Source organism: Macaca fascicularis, chromosome 3, assembly GCF_037993035.2.
Source record: "Macaca fascicularis isolate 582-1 chromosome 3, T2T-MFA8v1.1".
Taxonomy (NCBI): Eukaryota; Metazoa; Chordata; class Mammalia; order Primates; family Cercopithecidae; genus Macaca; species Macaca fascicularis.
The window spans coordinates 111,219,433-111,245,374 of NC_088377.1; the positions used below are offsets into that span (position 1 = coordinate 111,219,433).

At 37.3% G+C, this 25,942-nt stretch overlaps 1 protein-coding gene across 32 annotated transcripts in view; it reads right to left on the reverse strand.

The window, feature by feature from the left end:
- The window catches only part of HDAC9 (histone deacetylase 9), a 921,222-nt gene that overhangs the window by 13,170 nt on the left and 882,110 nt on the right, over nucleotides 1–25,942 (reverse strand). For all 32 annotated transcript variants that reach the window (XM_045387612.3, XM_065542223.1, XM_065542224.1 and 29 more), the window contains one exon: nucleotides 7,081–7,228. In XM_045387612.3, coding sequence (XP_045243547.1) covers nucleotides 7,081–7,228 — 148 coding nt within the window. The remainder of the gene's footprint in view (nucleotides 1–7,080; nucleotides 7,229–25,942) is intronic.

Below are 25,942 nucleotides of genomic sequence, written 5' to 3' on the forward strand. Positions count from 1 at the left end.
AAAAGACAAAAATTGCATGGTTCCAATTATATGAAGTATCTAAAGTAGTCAAACTCTGAAACAGAAAGCAGAATGATGGTTGATAGGGCCTGAAAGGCTGAGGGGGGAAGAGAAGGGAGTTGGTCAATGGTTACAAGGTTTCCATTTTGCAAGTTCCAGAAACCTGTTGCACAACAATACACATATAAACACTGCTGTACCGAACACTTAACATGGTTAAGATGATAAGTTTTACATGTGTTTTTAAACCACAATAATAACTAATTGATCAGCTTTATTCATAATAACCCTCAAAGTGTAAGCAAGCCAAACATCCATCCAACAGGTATATGGATAAACAAATTAGGGTATATTAATACACTGGAGTAATGTACAATAATAAAAATGGACGAACTTCTGATTGTAAATGGCGTGAATAGATCTCAAAAACATGCTTAATGAGGTGAAATAAGTCGGATTAAAAAATACAGTACACATGCATGATTCCATTTAAATGAAATTCAAGAGCAGGCAAACATAATTGACGGTGTTAAAAGTAAAACGGTAGTTACCTCTGGAGGGAGTGGCACCGACTGGAAGTGGCAGAAGCAAACTTTTGGAGGTAATAAAAATGTTCTTGAACTTGTTCTGGGTGGTGTTTATATGAGTGTGGCATTGGTAAAAATCTTAGAATGTGTGGATATTATTATATGTAAGATATACTTCCATTAAAAATTAATTAAGGTCGTTGTTGGAAACCACATCAGAAAAGAAAGAGGAAGAAGGTTAGAAATAAGGCAGGAATTATAGATATGGGTCTGACACTCATACAGACCTTATGGTGCCTATTGAAGATGATGATCTTTATGTTAATGGAAATGGAAAAGTATTGAAGGGTCTCAAGCAGAGGCATGACCAGATATGCTTTCCAGTTGTTTTGTTTTGTTTTTCATTGAGGTGTATAAAATGGATTAGAAAGAAGGTAAAACTGGATATGAAAACCAGTAAGGAAAGTACTGTAAAAGTTTGCATGAGAGATGAAGATACTTTGGACTGAGTGTCAGCAGTAAAAATTAAAAATATATATATTGTGCTCAAGTTATTGTCTTGTAAAGTAAGGGCTTCTTAAATTGTCTTGTCAAAGTAAAGACATCTCGAATGCCTTTTGCCCTCTTTACTATGTGAAATGTACATGTTCTTCCACCCTGATTCACTTCTCCCTGGTTCTGTGATGTGCTCCCTAGTCCTTGACCTATAAGGTGTTTTGTCTTGTTTTGCTTTGTTTTTTCATTTTGCAGGACCCTATTTCAATCTTATCAAAGACTTGTCATTTATTATAGTTGATTGTTCATGTTTGTTTCTGTGGTAGGAAGAGTAATAGTCCCCAAAGGTGTCCATGTCCTAATCCTTGGAACGTGTGAATATGTTACCTTACATGGCAAAAGTGATTTTGCAGTTGTGATTAAAGTCAAGGGTGACAAGGTGGAGAAATTAAACCTAAATTATCCTGATGTGTCTAATCTAATCATATGAGCCCTTAACAGCAGAAACCCTTTCTCACCTGAAGTCAGAGAGAGATGTGATGACTGAAGAAAGGTCGGATAGATGTGAAGTTGCTGGCTTTAAAGATGGAGGAAGGGGTCATGAGCCAAGGAATTAAGGCAACCTCCAGAAGATGGAAAAGGCAAGGAAACCAATTTCCCCCCACAGCCTCCAGAAATGAAGGCAGCCTTGCTTTTAGCTCAGTGAGACCAGGGTTAGACTTCCGACCCACAGAAAGTTTGTATTGTTTTAAGCCATTAAATTTGCAGTATTCTACTGCTGCTGTAAAAAAGTATGTGAACGTTTTGAGGAGTACAAGGCAGCTTTGTGGTCCTGGCACCTAACACTTTATCTGGCACCTAGAAATAATCAGAAAGTGTTGAAAGAGTGAATAAACTTGATATTTTCACATGTTCTTCGTCATTCTGCTGGTTGGAGGATAGTCCTGATTGATTTAACCTATGAACAGCTAAAGGTATAGATGCCCAAGTATAGGCTCTATATTCTTATATTATAGATTACTGAATCATGGCCAATATATTAAAAGAAGAAACAGGCCAGGCATGGTGGCTTATGCCTGTAATCCCAGCACTTTGGGAGGCAGAAGCGGGCGGATCATGAGGTCAGGAGATTTAGACCATCCTGGCTAACTTGGTGAAACTCCGTCTCTACTAAAAATACAAAAAATTAGCTGGGCATGGTGGCACGTGCCTGTAGTCCCAGTTACTCAGGAGGCTGAGGCAAGAGAATCGCTTGAACCTGGGAGGTGGAGATTGCAGTGAGCCGAGATCATGCCACTGCACTCTAGCCTGGGTGACAGAGTGAGACTCCATCACAAAAAAAAAAAAAAAAAAAAAGAAAGAAAGAAAAAGAAGAAGAAGAAAACTGTAACAAATTGAGGAAGAATAAAAGTGATAGAATAATATTGAAAGTCAACCTTTATCAAGTATATACTACATTCCAGGTATTGTTTTAAGTTCTTGTGATGTGTTGTTTCATTTGATTCTCACAACTCTATGAAATTTTTCTCTCATTTTAAAGATGAGGAAAATTAAACCCAGAGAGATTAAGTAACTTGCCCTTGAGCAAACAACTGTGAAGTGTGGAGACTCTAGAGGCAAGCTCTATTCTTCCTCTGTAGTGGTAAGAGGACAGGACTGAAGGAGTGAAGACAAAGATGAGATGGGAAGCTAAACTATGCATCTTAGTTTATATATATTTCTATTCAATTTTGTTTCTTTTTTTCAAAGTAAACACTGTTTTACAAATAATACAGAACTGAACCCGAAAATACATAATTGGGCATTGGAGGATTACAACATCCCTAATGTTCTAAGTCAGACTTCACATGCACCTCAAGACCACATGTTAGACATGTTGGGAAAATAGAGATAAAATGATGGCTCTGGGAAGAGGAGGAAAGATATGTGAAGAGGGGGCAGATTGTTCCTTTTATAGGAGCTTCCAAATCTCACCTCAATTTTTGGCTAAGGCTTTGTTGACACTGGATGAAAATTAAAAACAAAATTTACATTGAAATGTTTGCCTGCTAATATAGTTTGGATAAATGTTCCTGCCCAAATCTCATGTTGAAATATAATCCCCAGTGTTGGAGGTGGGACCTCATGAGAGGTGTTTGAATCATGGAGGCAGATCCCTCATGAATGGCTTGCACCATGTCCATGGTGATAAGTCAGCTCTTGCTCTGAGCTCACATGGGATCTTGCTGTTTAAAAGTGTGTGGCATTTTCCCCTCCACTCTCTCTCGTTGGCTTCTGCTTTTGCCATGTGACGTACCCACTCCCCAATCACCTTCCTCCATGATTTTAAGCTTCCTGAGGCCTCTTGAGAAGCCAAGCAGATGCCAGGAACTTGCTTCCTGAAAGGCCTGTGGAACTGTGAGCTAATTAAACCTCTTTCCTTTAGAAATTACCCATTCTCAGCTATTTATATAATAGCAATGCAAGAATCGCCTAACACACATACTTAGTTATCTAAATTGTCTGAATAAGTTCTTAGTTACCTAAACAAGTGCTCAACATAATGGTATCATAGAATAATATAAGAGGGTTGAATAATTTGTGCAACATTTAGCTTCTAGAAGCCTTTGGAGACACCATCCTATTGGATGGGCTATTTGAGGAAAATCATGTCTCTAAGTACATTAGATATGAATGTATATTTAATAATGGTCTATATTTCTATATAAATCTTAAGATTCAGGAAAATGGAGTTTGTGATGTCCTTGGAACTACTGATAAGCCATTCAAAGCTCGGGTAGATGATACTTGGATTTAGCTGATTATTACACTTTTATATTCATAAACTAGATAGTTACTCAAAAAACCAAAGTGGTCAGACTTCAAATAATATGTTTTCTCATGTTTCTGTAGTATTGATGACTTGAAACCATCATGTTCAGAAAGGTTGCCAAAAGTTGAAAGTTAAATGATTAAAGAGACAACTATACTGGATTTTGTTAAAAAAAAAAAAAAGTAACACGATTTACAGGTCAAAATGACAACTGCAAATCTAACTTTCAAGTTAATTTGGTTTTTGTGTTAGTTTAAAAAAAAATCACAAAGTCACGAAGTCATGCATTGTAGAGTGCAAATGTGCTCCTAAAAACCTAATCGTTGATCATCCTGAAGTCTTGATTGCCTTTCCAAATCTTTTCTTGATCTTCAGCAGAGCCTGAACTGGTATCCAAGAGTAAACCTGAGTACTGCACTGACCTTTCCAAAGTAGAAGCATTTTGAAACAGATATTCAACAAATGCAAACTACAATTGTTCAAAGGTACACATTCCTAGCAAACAAGAATAAAACATCTTGCTTCTAAGTAGTACGCTATATGTGACCAGGCCTATATATTTAATTTTCTTTGACTATATAACTTGGATCCCTTCAGGATTTTTTGTATTTTGTTTGTTTTTTTTTGCTGACCCATCAATCTTATTTTTGATCAAGTCTTTTGCCCCTGGACAAATATGTGTTATAATTGAAAATTAACTATCCCCAAATGAATTCCCACATATCAGCCTTTTCCTAGTAACTTATGCTTCAAGGCCCATCAATGTAGTTATAGAAACGAAATTACTATCTGCACTGTGTTTTCATCCCCTCCCCATCCAAGAAAAATGAACAAAAAATACTTACAATGGTTCTTAGCCAGGAGCATTTTATCCCTTATTCACTAGTGGTAAATGAGTCAGATATGAGTTGGCCAGGAAAAGAGCTGCTTTACCCAAAATCTTAGTATGAAATGAGTCATCTCACTCCAAACACCAATATGTTCTCCAAAATAACTGGCAAGAATTTCCTATAAAAAGAATCTTGCCTTCACTCTTTTCCATCCATTTAGCTCTCTGATTTTTCTAATTTTTCAATTTCCTGCGTGCTTATAATATTGCCTTCATAAGAAAAGCCCAGAAATGTTTCTGCTGCTTTATCTCATTTTGAAAGTCATCTTTCCTGTGTTGAGTAGGGGGACAATACTGATAGTATTCCCCTGAAAAGAGTAAATGCTCTGTGGCTTTTCAGAGCATTCTCTCTCTTTCTCTCTCTCTCTCTCTGTGTGTGTGTGTGTGTGTCTGTTTGTCTGTCTCTGATGAAATTCATGCATGGTTCAACTGAAATGCAAGAGCCAGTTCTAGAAGAATTTTTCTTTTCCTCCGCTGAAAAAGGGAGTTCAGTTCAAAGTCATCAAAAATATTTCAAGCAAAATCATTTTTCTTCCCACAAGAAAAATCAATCACAATAGATGTAATCTGTCTAAAAGTGATAAACGAACATGAAACCAGGCTACAAGCTCTGACTCTGCTTTCCTGCACATCAGAACATTCACATTCTCTCTCTGCCATCAGACGAAGCTGGAAATAAAAATCACTGTGGACTGAAGCCAAGGTTCAATCCCTATAGATTATCATGAGTCAAGCACACTATTTACCTGAGGATAAACAAGTTTGCCTACAGGGCCAATTCCTGCCAAACTGCTGAGATTTTTATATTACTTGAGGCTCATAACATCACTTATTATTGTTAATTATTCTAAGCTCTGCAATTTAATGGGCAAAAATATTTACAATTCATTTCACTCAGGTTGAAATTTAGCTTCGTTTTTCTATATTAAATTAATTCTAAAGAATAGCTATGCTCCTTTTATATCCAACACTAACAGATGTTAGTTTCCTCAGTTTTATGGCCCTCAGATGACAGACAACTAACTGTTTTTGGCCTTGGGAATAATTGCAACACCTTTGGATTATGAACTTGGTTCAGTTCTTAGCTGGGAACGGCAGGGGGTTAGTTCATATTATCAAAGATGTAAAGTAAGTTTTCCCTTATGCTCTAGATATTCATATAAAGATATCTTTCAATAGACTAATATACAGCTTTTCCCTCTTATTGCTAATCTGCTGTTTAAGTGGTTATGGTAAGAGAAAATAATTGCATAAAAAGAAAATCTCTTATTCATTTTATCTCCTGCTCTTGGCCAAAACAAGATGTTAAATCCATTAAACTCTGAGTATCCAGTAAAAGCAAGAAAGTAGGACTGTTCGTATTTGTGCATTCTTGGGAAAATTGCCAACCTGTGCACTAGTAGCAGGATCTGCGTAATTAATGGTGATGTTATTGACGGAGGGAGTCTGATTTCCTTCTCCAGAGCAATTTAAGAGTGCAAGCTGGCAGAGCTTTAGCAAAGCCTCACCTGATTTGTTTTTAAATTGAGGAAATGTGACCTTGAAGTCAGCCATAGAAATCACCAATATTAATGTACATTTGTGGTGGCTTTGGTAGACTTTAAAGAAATTCTGAATGTACCATTTACTGTAGAACTGAATGATGAACACCAAATGCACAAACTGACAAACATTCCTTAAAAAGAGAACAAGCAAACCAAATCTTAGGTTAACTGTGTTTTTTTCTCCAGAAATCTATATTCATAGAAGATACATTAAAACCAATTCTGTCTTATAAAATAAAATAAAATCAGCCCCGAGTTCACATAGTCCTTTACACACAGTCTCTTGTCTCCCTTGCAGGCAACTTCCACCTTTATCCAGTTGTTGGACCTCAAGGACAACCATGTAAGGAGTGTGTATATATTTTGACTATCCAACGGTCTAGCATTTTTTCCATCTTCTACTCTCCTCTTTCTCTTTGTTATATCAGCAATTTCAAAATGATTAGAGAAAGGAAAAGAACATCTGGAAAAACAGAGATAACTAGGAAAAGGAGTTAATCCCACAAGCAGCTCTTTCCATAACGATCTGCACTCAATTATCTGATAAGGCGTGATTTTTCTCACCATCTATCTCATCCCCTCTATTTCTCTGTGAACTGCAACCACATGCTCCAGCTCTGCATTTTGCACGAAGAATGAAGCAATGAATTCTCGATAGCCTAAAGCATGTGCTGTGGCATCTGTGGCTTTGGAGAGGACAAGTGGTGGAAGTGGAGGAGACAGGTGAAGGAAAGCCAGGAGGAAGATTCACAAACATCAACGATGAACGTGGATATGACTGACCCGGATTATTCCCCCATGCTGGATTCATACCTGGTGTCTTCCTGAGCAAAGGGCTGTTCCACATCCACTGTTAGGGAGGCCAGGGCAGAAACGGTCTCTGTCTCCTCTTGCAACTGAGCACCAGCCAGAGCACAGCCCCTTGGCACAGCCACCATCCTTACTGACTTCCAATACTTGCCTAGGAAAAACATCCATCATACTTTATAAGAATTGTAATTACAGCAGTAATAATCAGAATACTTACATAAGTCCAACTCAGAGCAGTTGTTAAGTTAAAATTCCCCATGTTATACACAGTTGTAATTTGGTTTCTTGACTGTTATGATTAGGTCTGTTTCTCAATCTAAGAATGCCAAGTTGTGAAGTGCCCATATTCCCAAGCTGAATCTCCCCCTTGCTCACACAGCAATAAAGTGAGGAATAATCCATGGCCTACTGAACTCACCCTCAGACTGACAGCTGTCTCTGCAACTAAGTAAGCAAACTCTGGGCTTCACGTTCCCTGGGAAACCCGCAAGAGACCAGGAGGCAGCACTCTTACAGAGAAAATGAATGGAATCGTACTGTTAAACATTGCTACTTGAATCATTAACTTTTAGAAAATGAAGTTGGAATATTAAAGAAAAAGAAAAGCCCAGAAATGCCAGCATGAATTGAATGGCAACTTTGCCAGAACAATCAGGTTTGTTAGTCCTGGATGTTCTTTCTTTCTCAACCTCAGGGTGTGTACTAGAACAATAATTGATTTAAAACTTTAATATATGTACTGGCTGATGTTGGAGCCCATCCATATGTCATACTGATGTTTCTTTTTTTGAGGCAGGAAAGGAGAAAGAGAGGAAAATAGAAGGTCATTTCATGAGAACATGCCAATGGGATAAATATGAAAGAGCAGAGTTAATGGCTTTCTTGCAGCCCTTAGGCTATTTTTTTGTGAAATGCTGAGTAGCCCCAAATCAAAGCAAGAGAATCTCCCTAGGTGCTGACATGACTCACCAGGTTAGTACTATCTCTGCAGCCTGACTGGATGGCAAGAACTTTGGTATGCAGTGTTTGCTTACTTCTTAGAAAAAAAAAAAAAATCTTGTTTGAATGGAAAAGGCATATGGATGAATGCTGGATTGGGCAGTAAGATAACAGGGTTCTGGACCCAGCGCTGCCATCCCAATGACGTTAGTGAGGCTTTGCAGGACTTTATTTCTGACTCTTGAAATAGGGAGATGCCTCAAATCTCTTGCAGCTCTAACATTTTATGATTGGCCTTTCCTTATCTTACTGTTTCGTAGAGGAACAGATGTCACATTATGGGAGAATACTCAGTCTCCCCATCTGTTCCCCATGCCAACAAGACCATCTGACATAGGTGTCAGTTACTATTTAACTTGCTGTGATCCCTTATTCTGACCATAGTCTGAGAATCTAAAGCTTTTAATTTGCACCAAACAATAACAATTCTGTCAGTGAATCCAAAAACTAACATTTTTTGAAAGCTAAGGCTTTTCCACATGTTGAGGACACAAAGATGCTTCCCTAACACCAAGAAATGCATGGTCCAGGTGAGACAGCCCTGTTAGTTAAGAATTACAATTCTGTGTGTAAAACGCCCATGGTGATCTTGAACGGGAATAAGTAGAACATGTGTTTAAGGTGATGGGAAAGTATGGAAAGACTTGCCAGGAAAAATAACACTTGACTGAGTATTTGAAAGACCATTAGAAATTAGAGTGCAAATGTGCTCCTAAAAACCTAATAGTTGATCATCCTGAAGTGTTGATTGCCTTTTCAAATCTTTTCTTGATCTTCAGCAGAGCAAGTTGGTGGTCAAGGGATATCCCTGGAAGGGGAAACAGCACATACAAATATACATAGACTGGAGTCTCTGTGTTTTACTGGGTGACCATCAACTGCTGGGAATGACTGGAACATAGGAAGAGTCTGGAGTGGGATGGATGAGACTGCTGTGGTAGGCAAGGGCTAATTAATACACACTCTTGAATGACAGACTGATGATCCTGGACTTCAGCCTGAGGATGATGAGGGGGCATTTTAAGCAGACAAGGTATACAATCAGTCTTATGTTTTTAAAAGATCCCTTTGAAGAGATTATGGGTGATGGATTGGAAGGTGATAACAGTGGGGGCAGGAAGACTAATTTCACATCTTGGCAAAAGTCCAAGTGGGAAATGATGATGTCTAATCCAAAAGGAAGTAACAGAATCGAAACGAGAAGATGCTAAGAGAGATTTAGGAGATTGCAAATGTATCTTTGGCCTACCCTACATCTCTCAACTTTGAAAGTTATCTCTGAATTGGCAGTTGCATTCCCAAGGCCTAGTTTCCCTAGATCACAATGTCAAATATTATCCAGCTCTAATATTTCATGATTGGCCTTTCTTTATCTTACTGTTTCATGAAGGAACAGATGTCACATTTGGGGAGCAAATTCAGTCTCACCACCCATATTCTATGCCAATAAGGCCTTCTGACATAGGGGTCCACTACTATTAAACTTACTTTCAAGCTAATGTTATTGTAGTATTACCCAAGTTGAAAATTCCATATGCCAGCTATAATTACATATATTGTAATGAGTTACACAAGATATTATTATTAAACATTATTTTAGCGGATGACATTTACAAAGTTAGTGGTGCCTTATGACATCCTTTTCTTGTTTTCTATGGCGGCTAATGTGGGGACTCTGACAAACACACTACATGTGGCTAGTAGCTTATGGGTCAAATTGTAAAAGACTGTAGGAAAGACAAACTAGCATTATTGAGAACTAAATATGTGCCAAGACTGTGCTAGGTGTTTCTACATTTATAATTTGTAATTTTATTTAACCCTAGTGACAACTATTTAGGCAATGTCAGGTAGTGTTTTTGAAGATCACATGGCTAATAGGGAGAGGAGCTAATAATCCTTACTCAGCACTAATTTTAAATTGCCTCTTCCTCTGCACTCGGCTGTCCTCCACCCACCTTCCAGTAGACATAAAAATACCAAAAAGCCCAATTATAAAATTCTCAGCTTAAAAGGATTATGCATATTGCAAATTCTTTACTAAAAAATAATCTTTGGAAATGATACGTTACCCTTGTACTTTAGATATGTGATGCAGTTGACCCACATTTTATTGACTTTATGGTTTATTTGGACAATGTGAGACAATCATGTCGAAACTAGTTCATTCTATTCTTCATTTCTCATAAAATTGCACTATTGCAAGTACCTTTTACCAGGTAAATTATTGAGGCTATCATAAAACTGGAGACAAGGCTCATTGAAGAGTATGAATAAGAACCTCATCAAAGGCTGGGTGTGGTGGCTCACACCTGTAATCCCAGCACTTTGGGAGGCTGAGGGGGGTGGATCACTTGAGGTCAGGAATTCGAGACCAGCCTGGCCAACATGGTGAAACCCTGTCTCTACCAAAAATACAAAAATTATCCAGGCATGGTGGTGCATGCCTATAATCCTAGCTACTTGGGAGGCTGAGGCAGGAGAATCCTTTGAACCCGGCAGACCAAGTTTGCAGTGAGCTAAGATTGTGCCACTGCACTCCACCCTGAGTGACAGGGCAAGACTCTATCTTTTAAAAAAAAAAAAAAAGGGTATTCAGTTAGGAAAAGAAGAAGTCAAATTGTCCCTGTTTGCAGATGACATGATTGTATATTTAGAAAACCCCATTGTCTCAGCCCAAAATCTCCTTAAGCTGATAAGCAACTTCAGCAAAGTCTCAGGATACAAAATTAATGTGCAAAAATCACAAGCATTCTTATACACCAGTAACAGACAAACAGAGAGGCAAATCATGAATGAACTTCCATTCACAATTGCTTCAAAGAGAATAAAATACCTAGGAATCCAACTTACAAGGGATGTAAAGGACCTCTTCAAGGAGAACTACAAACCACTGCTCAGTGAAATAAAAGAGGAAACAAACAAATGGAAGAACATACCATGCTCATGGATAGGAAGCATCAATATTGTGAAAATGGCCATACTGCCCAAGGTAATTTATAGATTCAATGCCATCCCCATCAAGCTACCAATGAGTTTCTTCACAGAATTGGAAAAAACTGCTTTAAAGTTCATATGGAACCAAAAAAGAGCCCACATCTCCAAGACAATCCTAAGTCAAAAGAACAAAGCTGGAGGCATCACGCTACCTGACTTCAAACTATACTACAAGGCTACAGTAACCAAAACAGCATGGTACTGGTACCAAAACAGAGATATAGACCAATGGAACAGAACAGAGTCCTCAGAAATAATACCACACATCTACAGCCATGTGATCTTTGACAAACCTGAGAGAAACAAGAAATGGGGAAAGGATTCCCTATTTAATAAATGGTGCTGGGAAAATTGGCTAGCCATAAGTAGAAAGCTGAAACTGGATCCTTTCCTTACTCCTTATACGAAAATTAATTCAAGATGGATTAGAGACTTAAATGTTAGACCTAATACCATAAAAATCCTAGAGGAAAACCTAGGTAGTACCATTCAGGACATAGGCATGGGCAAAGACTTCATGTCTAAAACACCAAAAGCAACGGCAGCAAAAGCCAAAATTGACAAATGGGATCTCATTAAACTAAAGAGCTTCTGCACAGCAAAAGAAACTACCATCAGAGTGAACAGGCAACCTACAGAATGGGAGAAAATTTTTGCAATCTACTCATCTGACAAAGGGCTAATATCCAGAACCTACAAAGAACTCAAACAAATTTACAAGAAAAAAACAAACAACCCCATCAAAAAGTGGGCAAAGGATATGAACAGACATTTCTCAAAAGAAGACATTCATACAGCCAACAGACACATGAAAAAATGCTCATCATCACTGGCCATCAGAGAAATGCAAATCAAAACCACAATGAGATACCATCTCACACCAGTTAGAATGGCGATCATTAAAAAGTCAGGAAACAACAGGTGCTGGAGAGGATGTGGAGAAATAGGATCACTTTTACACTGTTGGTGGGATTGTAAACTAGTTCAACCATTATGGAAAACAGTATGGCGATTCCTCAAGGATCTAGAACTAGATGTACCATATGACCCAGCCATCCCATTACTGGGTATATACCCAAAGGATTATAAATTATGCTGCTATAAAGACACATGCACACGTATGTTTATTGCAGCACTATTCACAATAGCAAAGACTTGGAATCAACCCAAATGTCCATCAGTGACAGATTGGATTAAGAAAATGTGGCACATATACACCATGGAATACTATGCAGCCATCAAAAAGGATGAGTTTGTGTCCTTTGTAGGGACATGGATGCAGCTGGAAACCATCATTCTTAGCAAACTATCACAAGAACAGAAAACCAAACACCGCATGTTCTCACTCATAGGTGGGAACTGAACAATGAGATCACTTGGACTCAGGAAGGGGAACATCACACACCGGGGCCTATCATGTTGAGGGGGGAGAGGGGAGGGATTGCATTGGGAGTTATACCTGATGTAAATGACGAGTTGATGGGTGCAGCACACCAACATGGCACAAGTATACATATGTAACAAACCTGCACGTTATGCACATGTACCCTACAACTTAAAGTATAATAATAATAAATAAATTTAAAAAAAATAAATAAAAAATAAAAATAGACTAATAAAAAATAAAAATAAAAAAAATAAAAATAAAAAAAAAAGCTCATCGAAAATTGAGCTAACTAAAAGTATTTCCAGATTGGAGATCCCACACTCCACACTAATCCGGGAGAAGTCACTGGATCACAATGGAGCACAATTTCCACATTTATAAAATAATAGTGGTAGGCTTAATGATATGAAAGTTTTATTCCTGCTCTCATTCTCACTTATTATCCTTCTGATCTAATGTTACATATCACTCTTGGATGTTACAATAAATTTTGCTATGGCAGAAAACCTTTTTTTTGATCTATGAGCCTATGGACTCTTGAAGAGTTCAGCAAAGACTCTTTGCACATAATATGCACATCTAGAATAAGCAAGGGCTTTAATTTTCAAGCATTGGGTTTTATTTCTCAATAAGAGAGGTCTAGGCACAAACAAACATCTTTACTTCCATAACACAATCAGGACAGAAGGTATGCATTGTTAATAGCAATCTTTAAGCCGAATGACTGACCATGATCCTTTAAATTTTGGCCCATATGTATGTCAGTTCTAGGAAGGATTTAAAATAGTTGAGACCCTTTTGGATAAAATTTAATGTGTATAAAATATCCTTCTAAGTTAAGATTAAATATTATAAGTTTGGCTTTTATCCACATGTATGAGTTTCCTGACTCAGAAATAACCCAAAAATTTAAATTCTATTTGGCCTCTGGCAAAGTCTATAAAAACAAGGGAAATATTCTACATTAATAATGCATTTATAGACCACTATCTCTATTCATAGAGGAGAATAATTGAAATGGAAGTGGGTATAGCACTGTCTGTGCAATATGCAGTCAATTCAAACCCCATAATTTATGGGTTATATTTTCATGTGATGTGTAGGGTCTTTTCTTCCGTTACAGAAACAGATGTGCAAGAAAGTCGTATCTATTGGTATAGGAATAATATCCCCATTACCACATACGAGAAATGAACCAAGGCTGACTGCTAGGTTTTTCAGGAGCTGTTATTCGTGCAGTCAAATATTAGTAACCAGCCACAACTGGGTTGCTCTCCTATGGCTACGCAACTGGCAAAAGAGAAGAGTTTTCCATTAAAATTGGGCATGCACACTCCCTCTTCAGTCATATCCTCTATCCTTACTCATTTTTCCCACTATATAAATCTTACCACTTTTCAGCACTTTTTAAGGACTATCCAGCCTTCACCATCATGTATTTTTGTTTTATCTGGCAAAAGTAGCACAAATAATGAATCTACAATAAAGATAAAAAATAGAGAATGGAATGTAGACAGTCAAGACTTTGAGGTGAAGGCCATAGATGGGGTTTCACTGGGTCACACAAGGCCCAGGAGAGGGCATCCTGCAGGTACTCTGTAAACGGACTTCAGTATAAACCAGATTGTTCTTGGAAATGGACAATTTGGAACAATAGGCAGTTGCTGACTCATGAAAATCTGTGTTACACAAGTCACCTATCTACCAAAAGTTTTCTCAATTCAAAGCCCCTTGCTACTTTGAAAACTTCCTGACCCCAGAAATCCCCCTTTCCATCATCATTTTGGAGTCTTAGAGCTGCCACTCCTTCTCAAATTTGCTTTTTTTAACCTTCTTTCCATTTGAATGATGTTGCCTTTCATCTTTATACACCAGGTTCTCATAGGGAAAGAAGCTGCTGCTAACCTTAACCTCTTGCTATCTCCTTCAACCGCAGAGATTATTAACACCTGGGGCTTACAAAGAGCCTAAGTCTATGAATTTTCTAAAACTTGTTAATACGTTTTTAAGATACACTTTTTAGATAAACAGAGAACTTTGGCATGATCCAAAACATTGTTTAAATGCAAAAATTAAGACACATTGAAAATTGGTGCATAAATTGAGTGACCAGGTAATTTTTCATCTAAATTGGGGCTATTCTGAGGCTAAATGGGGCTAAAAATAAAAATTATATGTTTTGGAAATATTTGTTGGCCAAGAAATTATTTTTATTAGTTGGCCTATAAGATAGTCCTATTCCAAATTTATTTTTACAACTAAAATTCATTAAAAAAAAAAAATTGCATAATTCATGTTTGTCAAAGCATGGCTACCAGCTTCTTCTTTATATTGATTATCTGAACCTTAGAAAATAACATAAGCAGAATTATTATTCCTGCTGAATATCACATATGTTAATCAGCTTTGTAGCTATATCGCACACTGATACAATATACTGACATTTTTATGAAAAATATATTTTTTGTTTCAATGGGGTCTAAATATTTTAGGCTTTTTGATTGAATTTCCTATAATCTTGAAACCTTAATTGTATGGTTAATAAGTTTGAAATTTTTGGCATCTTTAATTTATCCTTCTCAAGAGACTGCAATAATTTTCATTGAGAAATAGTCTCTACAACTATGGTGCTATCTGGTAAGCTCAGAACAATTTCTGCTAAAAGCAGAATATTTTCACATTTAATTTTTAAAATACTGAAATGAGTAACTATTTTATTCCAAATGTTTCATGGTTGCTGTCTTTTATCTCCTTTCAGCATACTCCACTTTGGCAAACATTTTATGTAACACAAACAAGTTAAACGTCAGAAAGTTTTCTTTGTTTTTGACTCTTCAAAATTTTACGAAATTTAGATGCTGCTATGTCTTCAACTTCACTCGTTTTCTTCTTCTGTACTGCATAATCTGCCATTAATCCATCCAAATTGTGGGCTTTTAAAAATATCAAATGTTGCATGTTTTGTCTCTAAAATTTCAATTTGCATGGTTTTTATATTTTTAATTTATCTCTTCATTATGCTTACACTTTCCTCTTCACATTGGAAGTACATTTTTAACGTTCTGAATCAGTTTCTGTTTATTGATTTGCCTTGTGATCCCTTTCCTATTAAATGTTATTAAATGTTATTAACTTTATAATTAAATCTTATCAAATTATTTATAAAAATTGTGTACTCCATAAGTAATGCTAAGTACATTCTTGCTCTATAAGATGTTATATTCCACCAAAATTTAAATTTGTATATCAATGCAAAACCAAATGATTTTATTATCAGTATTACACTTTTACCAAAATTTATAATAAATAACTTTCACAATAATTCCCTGCTTTCTTTTTTGGGCAACTTTATTTACAAAAGCTTTACTTTGATTCTATAAATTGAATGTAATATATAGAAGAATTATTATTAATTAGTGATTTTTCTGTTTGAAGCAATTAAGGACACTGTATCATTTGCAAGAAATTATGCTAATGGAGTCAAGAAAGAACAATTATTACCTCACTCCTGAACTTTTAAAAGTAATACTAGAAACTGAAAATTGATTTACAAAATTTTAAATCATAATCATTTTACCTAAATAAAAAGTAATGTTTCACAGAGCATTACATAAATGCACCTTCTGCAACTGCACTTCTTAAATTGTTCCTTTTGGTTTTAGTTTTTATTTTTGTTTTGCTTTGGTTAATAATAACTAAATTTTAAGGTAGAAACTGCTGCTTCTTTAACAGCATTGCGTCTTTGGTGTTCGTCTGTGATTTTACTCTGTCCCCTTGATGAATAATGAATATTGACAAACATTTTGTTCAAGTTACATATTCATTATCAACTCGCTTGGGAAATAGAAGTAGAGCACTCATTTTTAAAATTCACATTCACACTTGTTTGTGAGCTCATTTCAGCCAATAATGTTGATAGCGAAATTAAAATATGTAACAAAACATAAAACAAATAAATACACAGTGAAGTTGTAATGTATAATAATTGACAAAATCTCTGTAGCAAAAGTATTGAGAGTGTAAATGCTGTATGGAAGGCTGGTCCTATTTCCTGAACATATCTTATTCACATCTAACTGCTGATTTCTTGAATTTTCCCCTAACTCTATCTTCTTTTTTGTTTGTTTGTTTGTTGAGTCAGAGTCTAGCTCTGTTGCCCAGGCTGGAGCGTGGTGGTACAATCTCCCCTCACTGCAACCTCTGCCTCCTGGGTTCAAGCGATTCTCCTGCCTCAGCCTCATGAGTAGTGGGATTACAGGTGCGCACCACCATGCCCAGCTACTTTTTGTACTTTTTAAAGTAGAAACAGGGTTTCACCATGTTGGCAGGCTGGTCTCAAACTCCTGACCTCATGATCTGCCTGCCACGGCCTCACAAAGTGCTAGGATTACAGGCGTGAGCCACCGGCACCAGGCCCCTAACTCTATCTTCTAACAGCTTGGTAGCTTCATGCATGTCACAAGCTACAGCACTGACTACAGCACCCATGACTGGTGTGCCAGGTGGTAGCAATGTTGAGTATTTCTTCCTTTACCTCCCAGACCAGAAATTTAGATATCATTTACAACTGGTATCCATGAGGACCCTGCACGCTTTTCTTAAAAGGGAAGCGCTAGTTAAATCAGAGAAGGACCTGGAAAAGAGAGATGGGTTATCAATTGTATTTCATATAGATTTAAACATGTGTTCAAAGTAAAAATCATATTTACTTTCCACGCATTTCTTACACAACCAGATGAAACCATGATAGAAGCTAAAGCAAAGTACACGTGTAACCCATTCATCCTTACTCACTTAATAAAACTATAGATAATAATACTTCATTCAAAATGAAAAATCTGAAACAAACGGTATCTGCATGAGATGTTGAGACAACAGGCATAAACCAAGACTGTCCGTGGCAGACAAGAAAGAACTGTCACTGTAGCAGCCACTGTCAGGGCCTCATCCACATGTCCCACCCCTTACTAGTTCAGTGCACGCTACCTCATTTCCATTCGCCAGAACCAACATGTCTTTTCAGGACAGCTTTCAGTGCCCCTGGAGCATTTTTGCTCTATGATTGGCCAGAAATATCAGGTAATATTGTCCCCCAGGAGCAGTATTCAGGCAATAACTGTTTGGAGTTGGAGCATAAATTTCTCTGCTCCCTCGCAGCTCACATGAAGTAACTCTGAGCTACGTGTTTTACATCAGCTCTCAGCATTTCCCCAGAGGAATTAAACTCTAGATACCTACAAGGATAGTTGAACAAATGACACTTCATTTCTTTTCTTGTCACTCTTCACTATTCCTCTTCCTTTTCTCCCTATGCCTGCACCTGCAAATAAATTACTTGTACATGACTCCTTGTGTATCAGGATCTGTTTCTGGTAGAAGCCAAACCAAGATAGTCTCCCAACATGTAACAGATGTAAGAAAAACCTGGTAGGAATTGTTCCTTTCATACATCTCAAGCGTCCTCTCTGTCAATGGTTTGATATATTCAAACCCTGAGACACATATTACTAAAATGCATTGAATGTTGCGTTAGAAACCAATCTTTTTTTGAAAATTAACTTTTATTGAGTAATAAACTATGCCATGTCCTGGAAGTAATAGTGCCAACGTGAATAGTGAATTATCTCCCTGTACATAGACAAACATGGCTATTCCAGTTTTCTTAGCAAGCCTGAAGGCAGATTAAGGGGTATTAGATGAAATGAATACTCATATTCTGGGGAAGAGTCAGTCTCTTGGATACAGAGATGTGAGTGCATTAATCAGAAGCTATTTATGAATAACCTGCAAAGCTAATTTGTTAACCCACCAAAGAAGTATAACTTTTATGAGGGCTATATACTATTACTGTCAGGATGACCAGTCAATTTTATCCCAATTTCCCTACATGGGAAACCAAATTGCATTCAAAAGATTGTTTCTATCACTCAGTGATATGGTTAGGCTTTGTGTCCCCACCCAAATCTCATCTTGAATTGTAATCCTCATAATCCCCACGTGTTGAAGGAGAGAACTGGTAGGAGGTGAATGGATCATGGGGATGGTGTCCCCCATGCTGTTCTCATGAGTCAGTGAGTTCTCAGGAGATCTGATGGTTTTATGTATCTGACAGTTCCTCCTTCACACATTTGCTGTCTCTTACCTGCCACCATGTAAGATATGTCTCTTTCCCTTCCATCATAATTATAAGTTTCCTGAGGCCTTCCCAGCCCTGTGGAACTCTCAGTCAATTAAATCGCTTTTCTTTTGCCCAGTGTTGGGCAGTTGTTTAAAGCAGTGTGAGAATGGAGTAATACACTCTTACTTTTTGCTTTTATTACCTACCATGCATTCTGATTTTGGAAATATAGGATATGGATACTTTCATAGATCTTACAGGTTGCTATTAATCAAATGATCATGCTATATGAGTACACGTCTCACACTGAAATAAGCTACTGAAATGAAGGTACTGCGTTCTATGAAATAAAAAAAAAATCTGATCTTAACTGATAATCAGAAGGTGTATATCTGATCAAGGGACAATTAAGCTGAGATATGAAGTATGTATAAGAGTTAAGTAGTCAAAGAGAGGAATATCAGGAAAATATATGAAGGTCTTGAGGAAGGTGGAAAAACAGCACACTAAAAGAACTGAAAGAAGGTAAGTTGGGTCAAGAGAAGAAAGCAGTAGAATGGTAATGGGCCCATTTACGTTTGGTAATTATAAGTTTATAAGAGGTCAAACCGCTATACATCATGACAGTCTCTTGAAGACCTGCACTGGAGAAATCTCTGGAAGACCAGCATCAGGGAAAGTTGTTTGTCGTGTATATCCAGCATTGAGATTTTCTTATATCGGTAAAGTTGAAGGACAAGACTGTTGGTAAGGTAGATTGAAAGGTAGAAGGGCAAATGAATGTTATAATTTTAATGCTGAATGGAAAAAGAAGTGAAGACAGGAAAGGGCAATGAATGAGGAGAAATGAGGAATTAAAAACTAGACAATAAAACAGTACCTTAGGTGTGCAAGTCAACAATTCTATGACATATGGGTATAATAGCCTGATGTATCCATCCCATCAGAGATAGGCTTGCCAGTGTTGCTTTAGGATTCACCTTTTTAGGTCTGCTAAGACAGTAACAGATGGTATCCTTTCTCATTCTTTATCCATAGGAGTTTATGTCTTTAGAAAAAAAGAAAACTTTATTATTGTTTTAGTGGGTTTCCATGAAGAAGTGAAAATAAATGAATATTCTTTATCTATTATCAGTATTTGAAAGTAATCCTCCTCCATTTTAACTCCACAAATAAGGCTTATTATTCTGATATATCTCATTTCTGCTGACTCTCCCTAGTGCCTTGTGCTATTGTGCATTGGATTTTATTCATTTTTTAAAATATGTATATATTTATGTATTTGAATTCATATTTTGTTGGGCTTGATCTCTGCACATACTGAGGGTCTAAATTAGAAATACATTCCTCCAGGAAGGAATTTTATTGACTTCCTCCAGAACCCAGGAGTGGACAAAGATCAAAACTCTTTAGTATCTATCAAACTCATATCCCTTTGATGCAGATCTCAAGCTTTCTTGTGCATTATAGCACTGATGACATTATTTGCTTCAGAGATATTCCCCTTTTTTGTGTTACATACTGCTTCTTATTAAATTTCATCTTATGTTTTTTTCCCTTTCCTATTTGCTGACATTCTAGCAAGCCCACTAATGTACTACAATAGATTGTTTTAATGTATGCAGACTCTATTACACCTTAGGAGAGGCCTGTTATAGTGTCTATCCTGTTATACTTGGGAAGAGGAAATCTGGTAGAACACTGTTCTCATTTTTCAAACGGAGTGGGAACAGGAAGGTCATATAGATGCTTTAGTAGAAAGAAAGTGAGCTTTGACATCACAGTGAGACCCGGATTAAAATCTTAGTTATACTGCTTACCAGTAGAAAGAACTTAAACAAGCTACCTAAACTTAGTAAGTCTCAAGTTATTCATGAACAAAATGAGGGAAGAACTGTGCACTGCAGAATCATGTGAGGACTAGAAATAATATATGTAAATACTTAGGAAATAATCTTCCCTTAAACCTGACTTTCTTCTAGTATGTCCTGTTCTCAGAGAATGGTATCATGGTATGATGTGTGTGTGTGAGATTGATGTGGGTGCTAACACCTGAGTATATGATTACAAAGTATTCCTACTCTTTCATAATCCACAAAGAGTTTTCAGTCCTAGAAGCATGCATAGTTTTATTTTATTTTCTTGGTTTAATTAGTTTTCCCTTGGTAGATGTGTGAGTGAAAAAAAATTGCAGATACAGTTGGAATAAAAAATACCCCCCAAAATTGTGTCCCATAGCAGATGGCAGATTTTCTTTTTTATTCTGATACATTCTAGTATTAGGGCACCATCAACACAACAACCAGACTTTCAACATTTGAAGAGAATGGTTAATTAGAAGTTCAAAATCAACTTTCACAAAGCCATGTGTACAAGTCTGACCTGGCTGTGATACAAGCGAGGGTTGGCAGGGTTAATAGCGGGAAAATGCCGAACGCTGCTTTTCTTCAATGAAGGTCTGCCTGGCCCAGGACTCTAACGTCAAGGCCTCTGTCTAAAGCCAAAGAATATATGACAAATAGCAGCTCACACCTGACAACAGTCAGGGCTTTAAACTCAACAGGGCAGGGATTTGAAATTCTGCCAATCCTTGCATTTTTTTCTGATTAGATGTATTTTACAAGTTTATAAGGGGCTCCAAAGTGGACGCACAGCTCCATGACTCCTTGTAATTTGGCACCGAGCTTCCAGAACTGACTGTGGGTAAATCTCAATTAGCCAGAACGTCCTACATTCTAAATTTTACTCAAATTAAATTTTGTTTAAATATGTCACTTTGGGAAGAAATGGGAAAAACTCTACACAAAAATTGCAAAAGGAATCAACTTATTTGTGACATAGTGTAACTTAGAGGCTAAGAGGGAAGACTGGATCTAGACTGCTTGGTTTATGATCTTGCTTTTGCCCACTCATTAGCTGTGTAACCTTGGGGAATACAATGAATCTCGATGTGCCTCAGTTTACTTCGCTATAAAATGGGAATGAAAATAGTAACTACAGGGTTCTAGAGAAGATTAAATGAATTAATTTTTAATAGTACCTCACCCACTGTAAGCACTCAATATTATTACATTATTTTATTATTTGCTAACATCTTACAGGGTTTGTATTGTGTAAATAATTTCATCCAATGGTTCTCTGTAACTTCAATGCAGAGACAATGTATATTCCGAGGATACTGCCTTCTCCCCAAACCATTAAGACTTTCTATCAGCAAAGTGCCTTTTTCTTAAGTTTAATATTTTTCATTTCCTTTCAAACCTTTTCTTTCTTCACAATTTCCTATCTGGGAGCTGAACACCACCATCTTCTTAGTTTTCCAAGCCAGAAAACCCAGAAATTATTAATCCTCTCCCTGTCAGTTAATTACCATATTATACCAATTATACTTCTGAATTAAACTGCTCACATCTGACAATAAGCCCTGGTAATCTCCTGTCTTCAGAGCAAGCACAGTGATCTTCTGATTTGCAGCCTTTATCATGCTTCTTCCCTGCTTGAAATAAAACCTCAAATGGCTATGAGCTAAAAGCTCCTTTCATATGGGGAATATCTTCTTGTCCTTCTCCCCTGTATCTCAATAGGATGAAAAATGGAAGAGACAGGAGAAAAGACACACACACAAGGCAGAAAATAAAAATGAAATAGATGAGGACAAAAAGAAAGAAGAAAAACTGAGTTTGAGTTTGACTTTTGATGTGGAGTCAAGAAGCTAGTAAAGTCTGTGAGATAATTTATGCAGCACATGTTGCAATCTGGAGAAACAACCCTTTTAGTTGTGTACATAGCCCCATGAGGTCAAAACATTGGATAACTTCTCCCCCAACAAGAGATGTATACAAATTCCTTTCAGTTTAGAAACAATTTGGATTTTCTCCTGGATTATCTGATGTAAATGCCCCTTCTCCTTGGAGTGGGGCAGCTGGAGGATATTACAATGATGGGAGAGGATGGTATTCCAGATAAAAAAGACAATGGTTGTTATCTTTACGGTAACATTACACAAAATACAGTCTTATTTTACTTTTATAGCCTTTTCCTTCAATTCATGTCCAGTTCTCTTAATCGTCAAGAAAACTAGGTACCTCATATTTTGATTATCCATTCCAATACATCGACAGTGTTTATTTAGTATTTTATTTTACCAATGAGTTATCTCCCATTGGAAATATAGTAAAAAGTAAAATCAACAAAATTAGCATTCCTTTGTTCTTTTCTAGTATCAGTTGTTACTTCTAAGACTAGTTCCCAGAACTACAGATATAATAATAATATTAGTAATAATAATAGGAAGAGGAGGAAGAATAAGAGTAAAGAATAACAATAACATAGGGGAAGAGGAGGAGAAGGAAGACGTCATTCACTCAAAAACACACATACAAAACATAAGTCAAGCACAGTTCTGATAAGGAGTAGGTGTCAAGTATACTTGTCTCTCATCTCCCAGGGAAAATCTGATTTCATTCTTATTGCTCTAGAATGTGAGAGTGTGCTCTGTGCATTGCTGCTATGGAACCATACAGATAACTGATTATGCTTTAGTCAATTACATAGTTACTTGTAACATTCCCCTGCAACAAAGGAAATCATGTCCCTTTTCAAATTGTCCTCAAAAGTTGGATAAGTTCTGAGGGCTATAAAGTCACTTCTCATTGCCTTAAATAATACTCTGTGTGTGTGTGTGTGTGTGTGTGTGTGTGTGTGTATTTAAAACAATAGAGGATTAGTTATACTCACAAATTTTATATACAAGAAACATGGAAATTACTCCTCTATTTATGTAAAACACATTTGACAAAGCATATGGTGAAATTGCAGGTACTGTCCATTCCTCATTCTTGCCTGTGCCACCATTTTGCCTTGGTTGGCATAACAAGAAATTCTAAAAAGACCTCAATTCACTAAATAAGGGATAATCCCTAGAGTGGGGAAAACTGAAAGTGGGGCTACAGGCAGAAAATTCCTACTGTTCTTTTAGGATTCTTCTACCTATTTGCCACTTTGTTGCCACAGTGGCACCAACTTAGAAAAGCAATTCTAGTGATGTGTCATGTCATTCCTGGTGAAATTCCTCAAACAAATGGCTTGCTCATTGTCACATGGTTATTGAGTGGAGGAGAGGATTACAATGAAATTCATATCATTTTAAAATCTCCTACATTGGTGTTTTTCAACTTGTCAGAAGCAAACCACTGCAGGGTTGTAGCAAAATTGTGAAAGAATCCTCAAATCCTTGTGCACGTATATGTTTCCTTGATCCACAAAAAAAAAGATGCTATGATTATCATTATTATCATTCAAGAACTCCGTAAAATTGGTTGACACTTAAAAGGAATACTCTTCTCACTAAGAAATATAAATAAGTAAAAGGAAACTATGGCTTTATACTTGTGGTCTTCATATTTTGGGGTTTCACAGATTAATATCAACATCATTCATTACATGTTTTTAGAACTTAAAGTGACAGTCTTTGGAGCTAAATAAATTTACTTTTATGGAAAACTCACTTCACGGTTCCTCCCCTCCCAAATCTGTGAAAAAGTTATAATGGGCCAGCACTGGTATAAAGAGTGGTGTTTCAGAACCCTGGCGCCCACCATGCCATGCAGAAAAGTGAAAGAATTCAATGGTGCGTGGATGCTGTAAATCACTAGGGTGGGTTTCAGGAAAGGAAACACCCATATGAGAGTTCTTTATCTCACTCCAGGCTGACTCGTTACTGGCATCACTTGTTGATTATTACAGCCAGTTAGCCAAGTGCTAGATCCAGCACTGACAATTGTCACCCCAAGCTTACCCATGGAAATGGCAACTCACAAAAATAATTCATGTTCTTCCTAACTTAGAAATGACTCATCCTTGAGGGTCATGAGGGTAGGAGAAGAAATGAGCTCTCATGTATTTTGCTTGGTCTTCTTAATCCCTCATTCTTCTGCATGAGTGTGCCAAGGAGTATAAATATGTGAGGTTAGTTACAAAAATCAATCCAGGCTTAGAAGAAGAATGTGGCAAACATTGACAGACTAGCTCATTCATTCATTCAACACACATTTGCAGGGCACCTAATACATACCAGAGACTGTGCAAAAGATATGGCAATGAAAAACTAACAGGAACACAGCAGAAATAATATCTGCCATCAAAAGATACTGTGCTAAGTTGCCACGTATTGCAGAATTTCCTTCTGTAGGTCTGAATAATATTCTATTTTATGTCTATACAACATTTTCTTTACCCACTCATCCACTGATGGACACCTAGGTTGCTCCCATCTCTTGGCTATGGTGAATAGTGCTGCAGTGTACTGAGACTGCTGACATCCCTTTGAGATTCTAATTTAAATTCTTTCTGATAAGTCTTCAGAAAGTGAGATGGCTGAATCATATGGTAGTTCTATTTTTAATTTTTTAAGGAATAACATGAAACTTCTTTTCCATTTTGTCATCTCAAAGATAATTGACCCTTGTATGCCATCTATCATGTTAAGATGGAACCAGACCCTCTCCTGTCAGGAAGGGTCTTCACCTGTCAGGAGAAATCATTGCCCTGCTGTGGCCTTGTAAGGCCTTTTCTCTTCAGCTAGATGAGCAACATAAACAAGGACAGAACAACATAAATGATCCTGTTGGAAAATATTCACATACATGTGGCCAGGCAAGAAGCCAATGCTAATCACAGTCTCCAGCACCTGCATACTCTCAGCTGGGGGGCTCAGTTCTCAAAAAGAAATTCACAGGAGACCTGTCAGCACCTTGCCATGTGCCTTGGGATAAGGCTATCTAGAAACTTGCCTGAATGTTTCCCACATGCTACAGGCCTGCTTCTCAACAGTAACATAGTTCTCTGATACTGTCGTTCTAAACTGCAGCACAAAAGAACCCTTCAGAACCTGGGCTAGGAGGTGGGCTGAAATCTGAACACCCCCCAAAGTTGAAAGGAGGCACTTGTGTGACACTCAGAGACGTATGTGAAGAGGAAGTGCTCCTGTTGAACAAAGACTACCTTCAGGGGCAGCTTCATAATGGGTAACCTGTGCAGTTGCGGAGCGCCCCACTCTCAGAGAGACCCCATGCTTGGTTCAGTGCTTTGCTGCTACCCTCTAGGAATTATTAATTTTTTAACAAGGAAGAGTTCACACAGTTTCATTTTGAACTGGGTCTCACAGATTAAGTAACCTGTCCCTACCACTTTCTCTGCCAAAGGGGAAATGAGGAACACAATTAGGGTCCTGGAGTCCCAAAGGAGCAGGTGAAATGGAAGCATGGGTTATAAAACAGGGAGAAGCAAGAGTGTAATTTCATATCTTGTAAGGAAATTCAGCACTGTTTACTAATCAGGGAGCCCACAATTTTAATTTCCCAAGC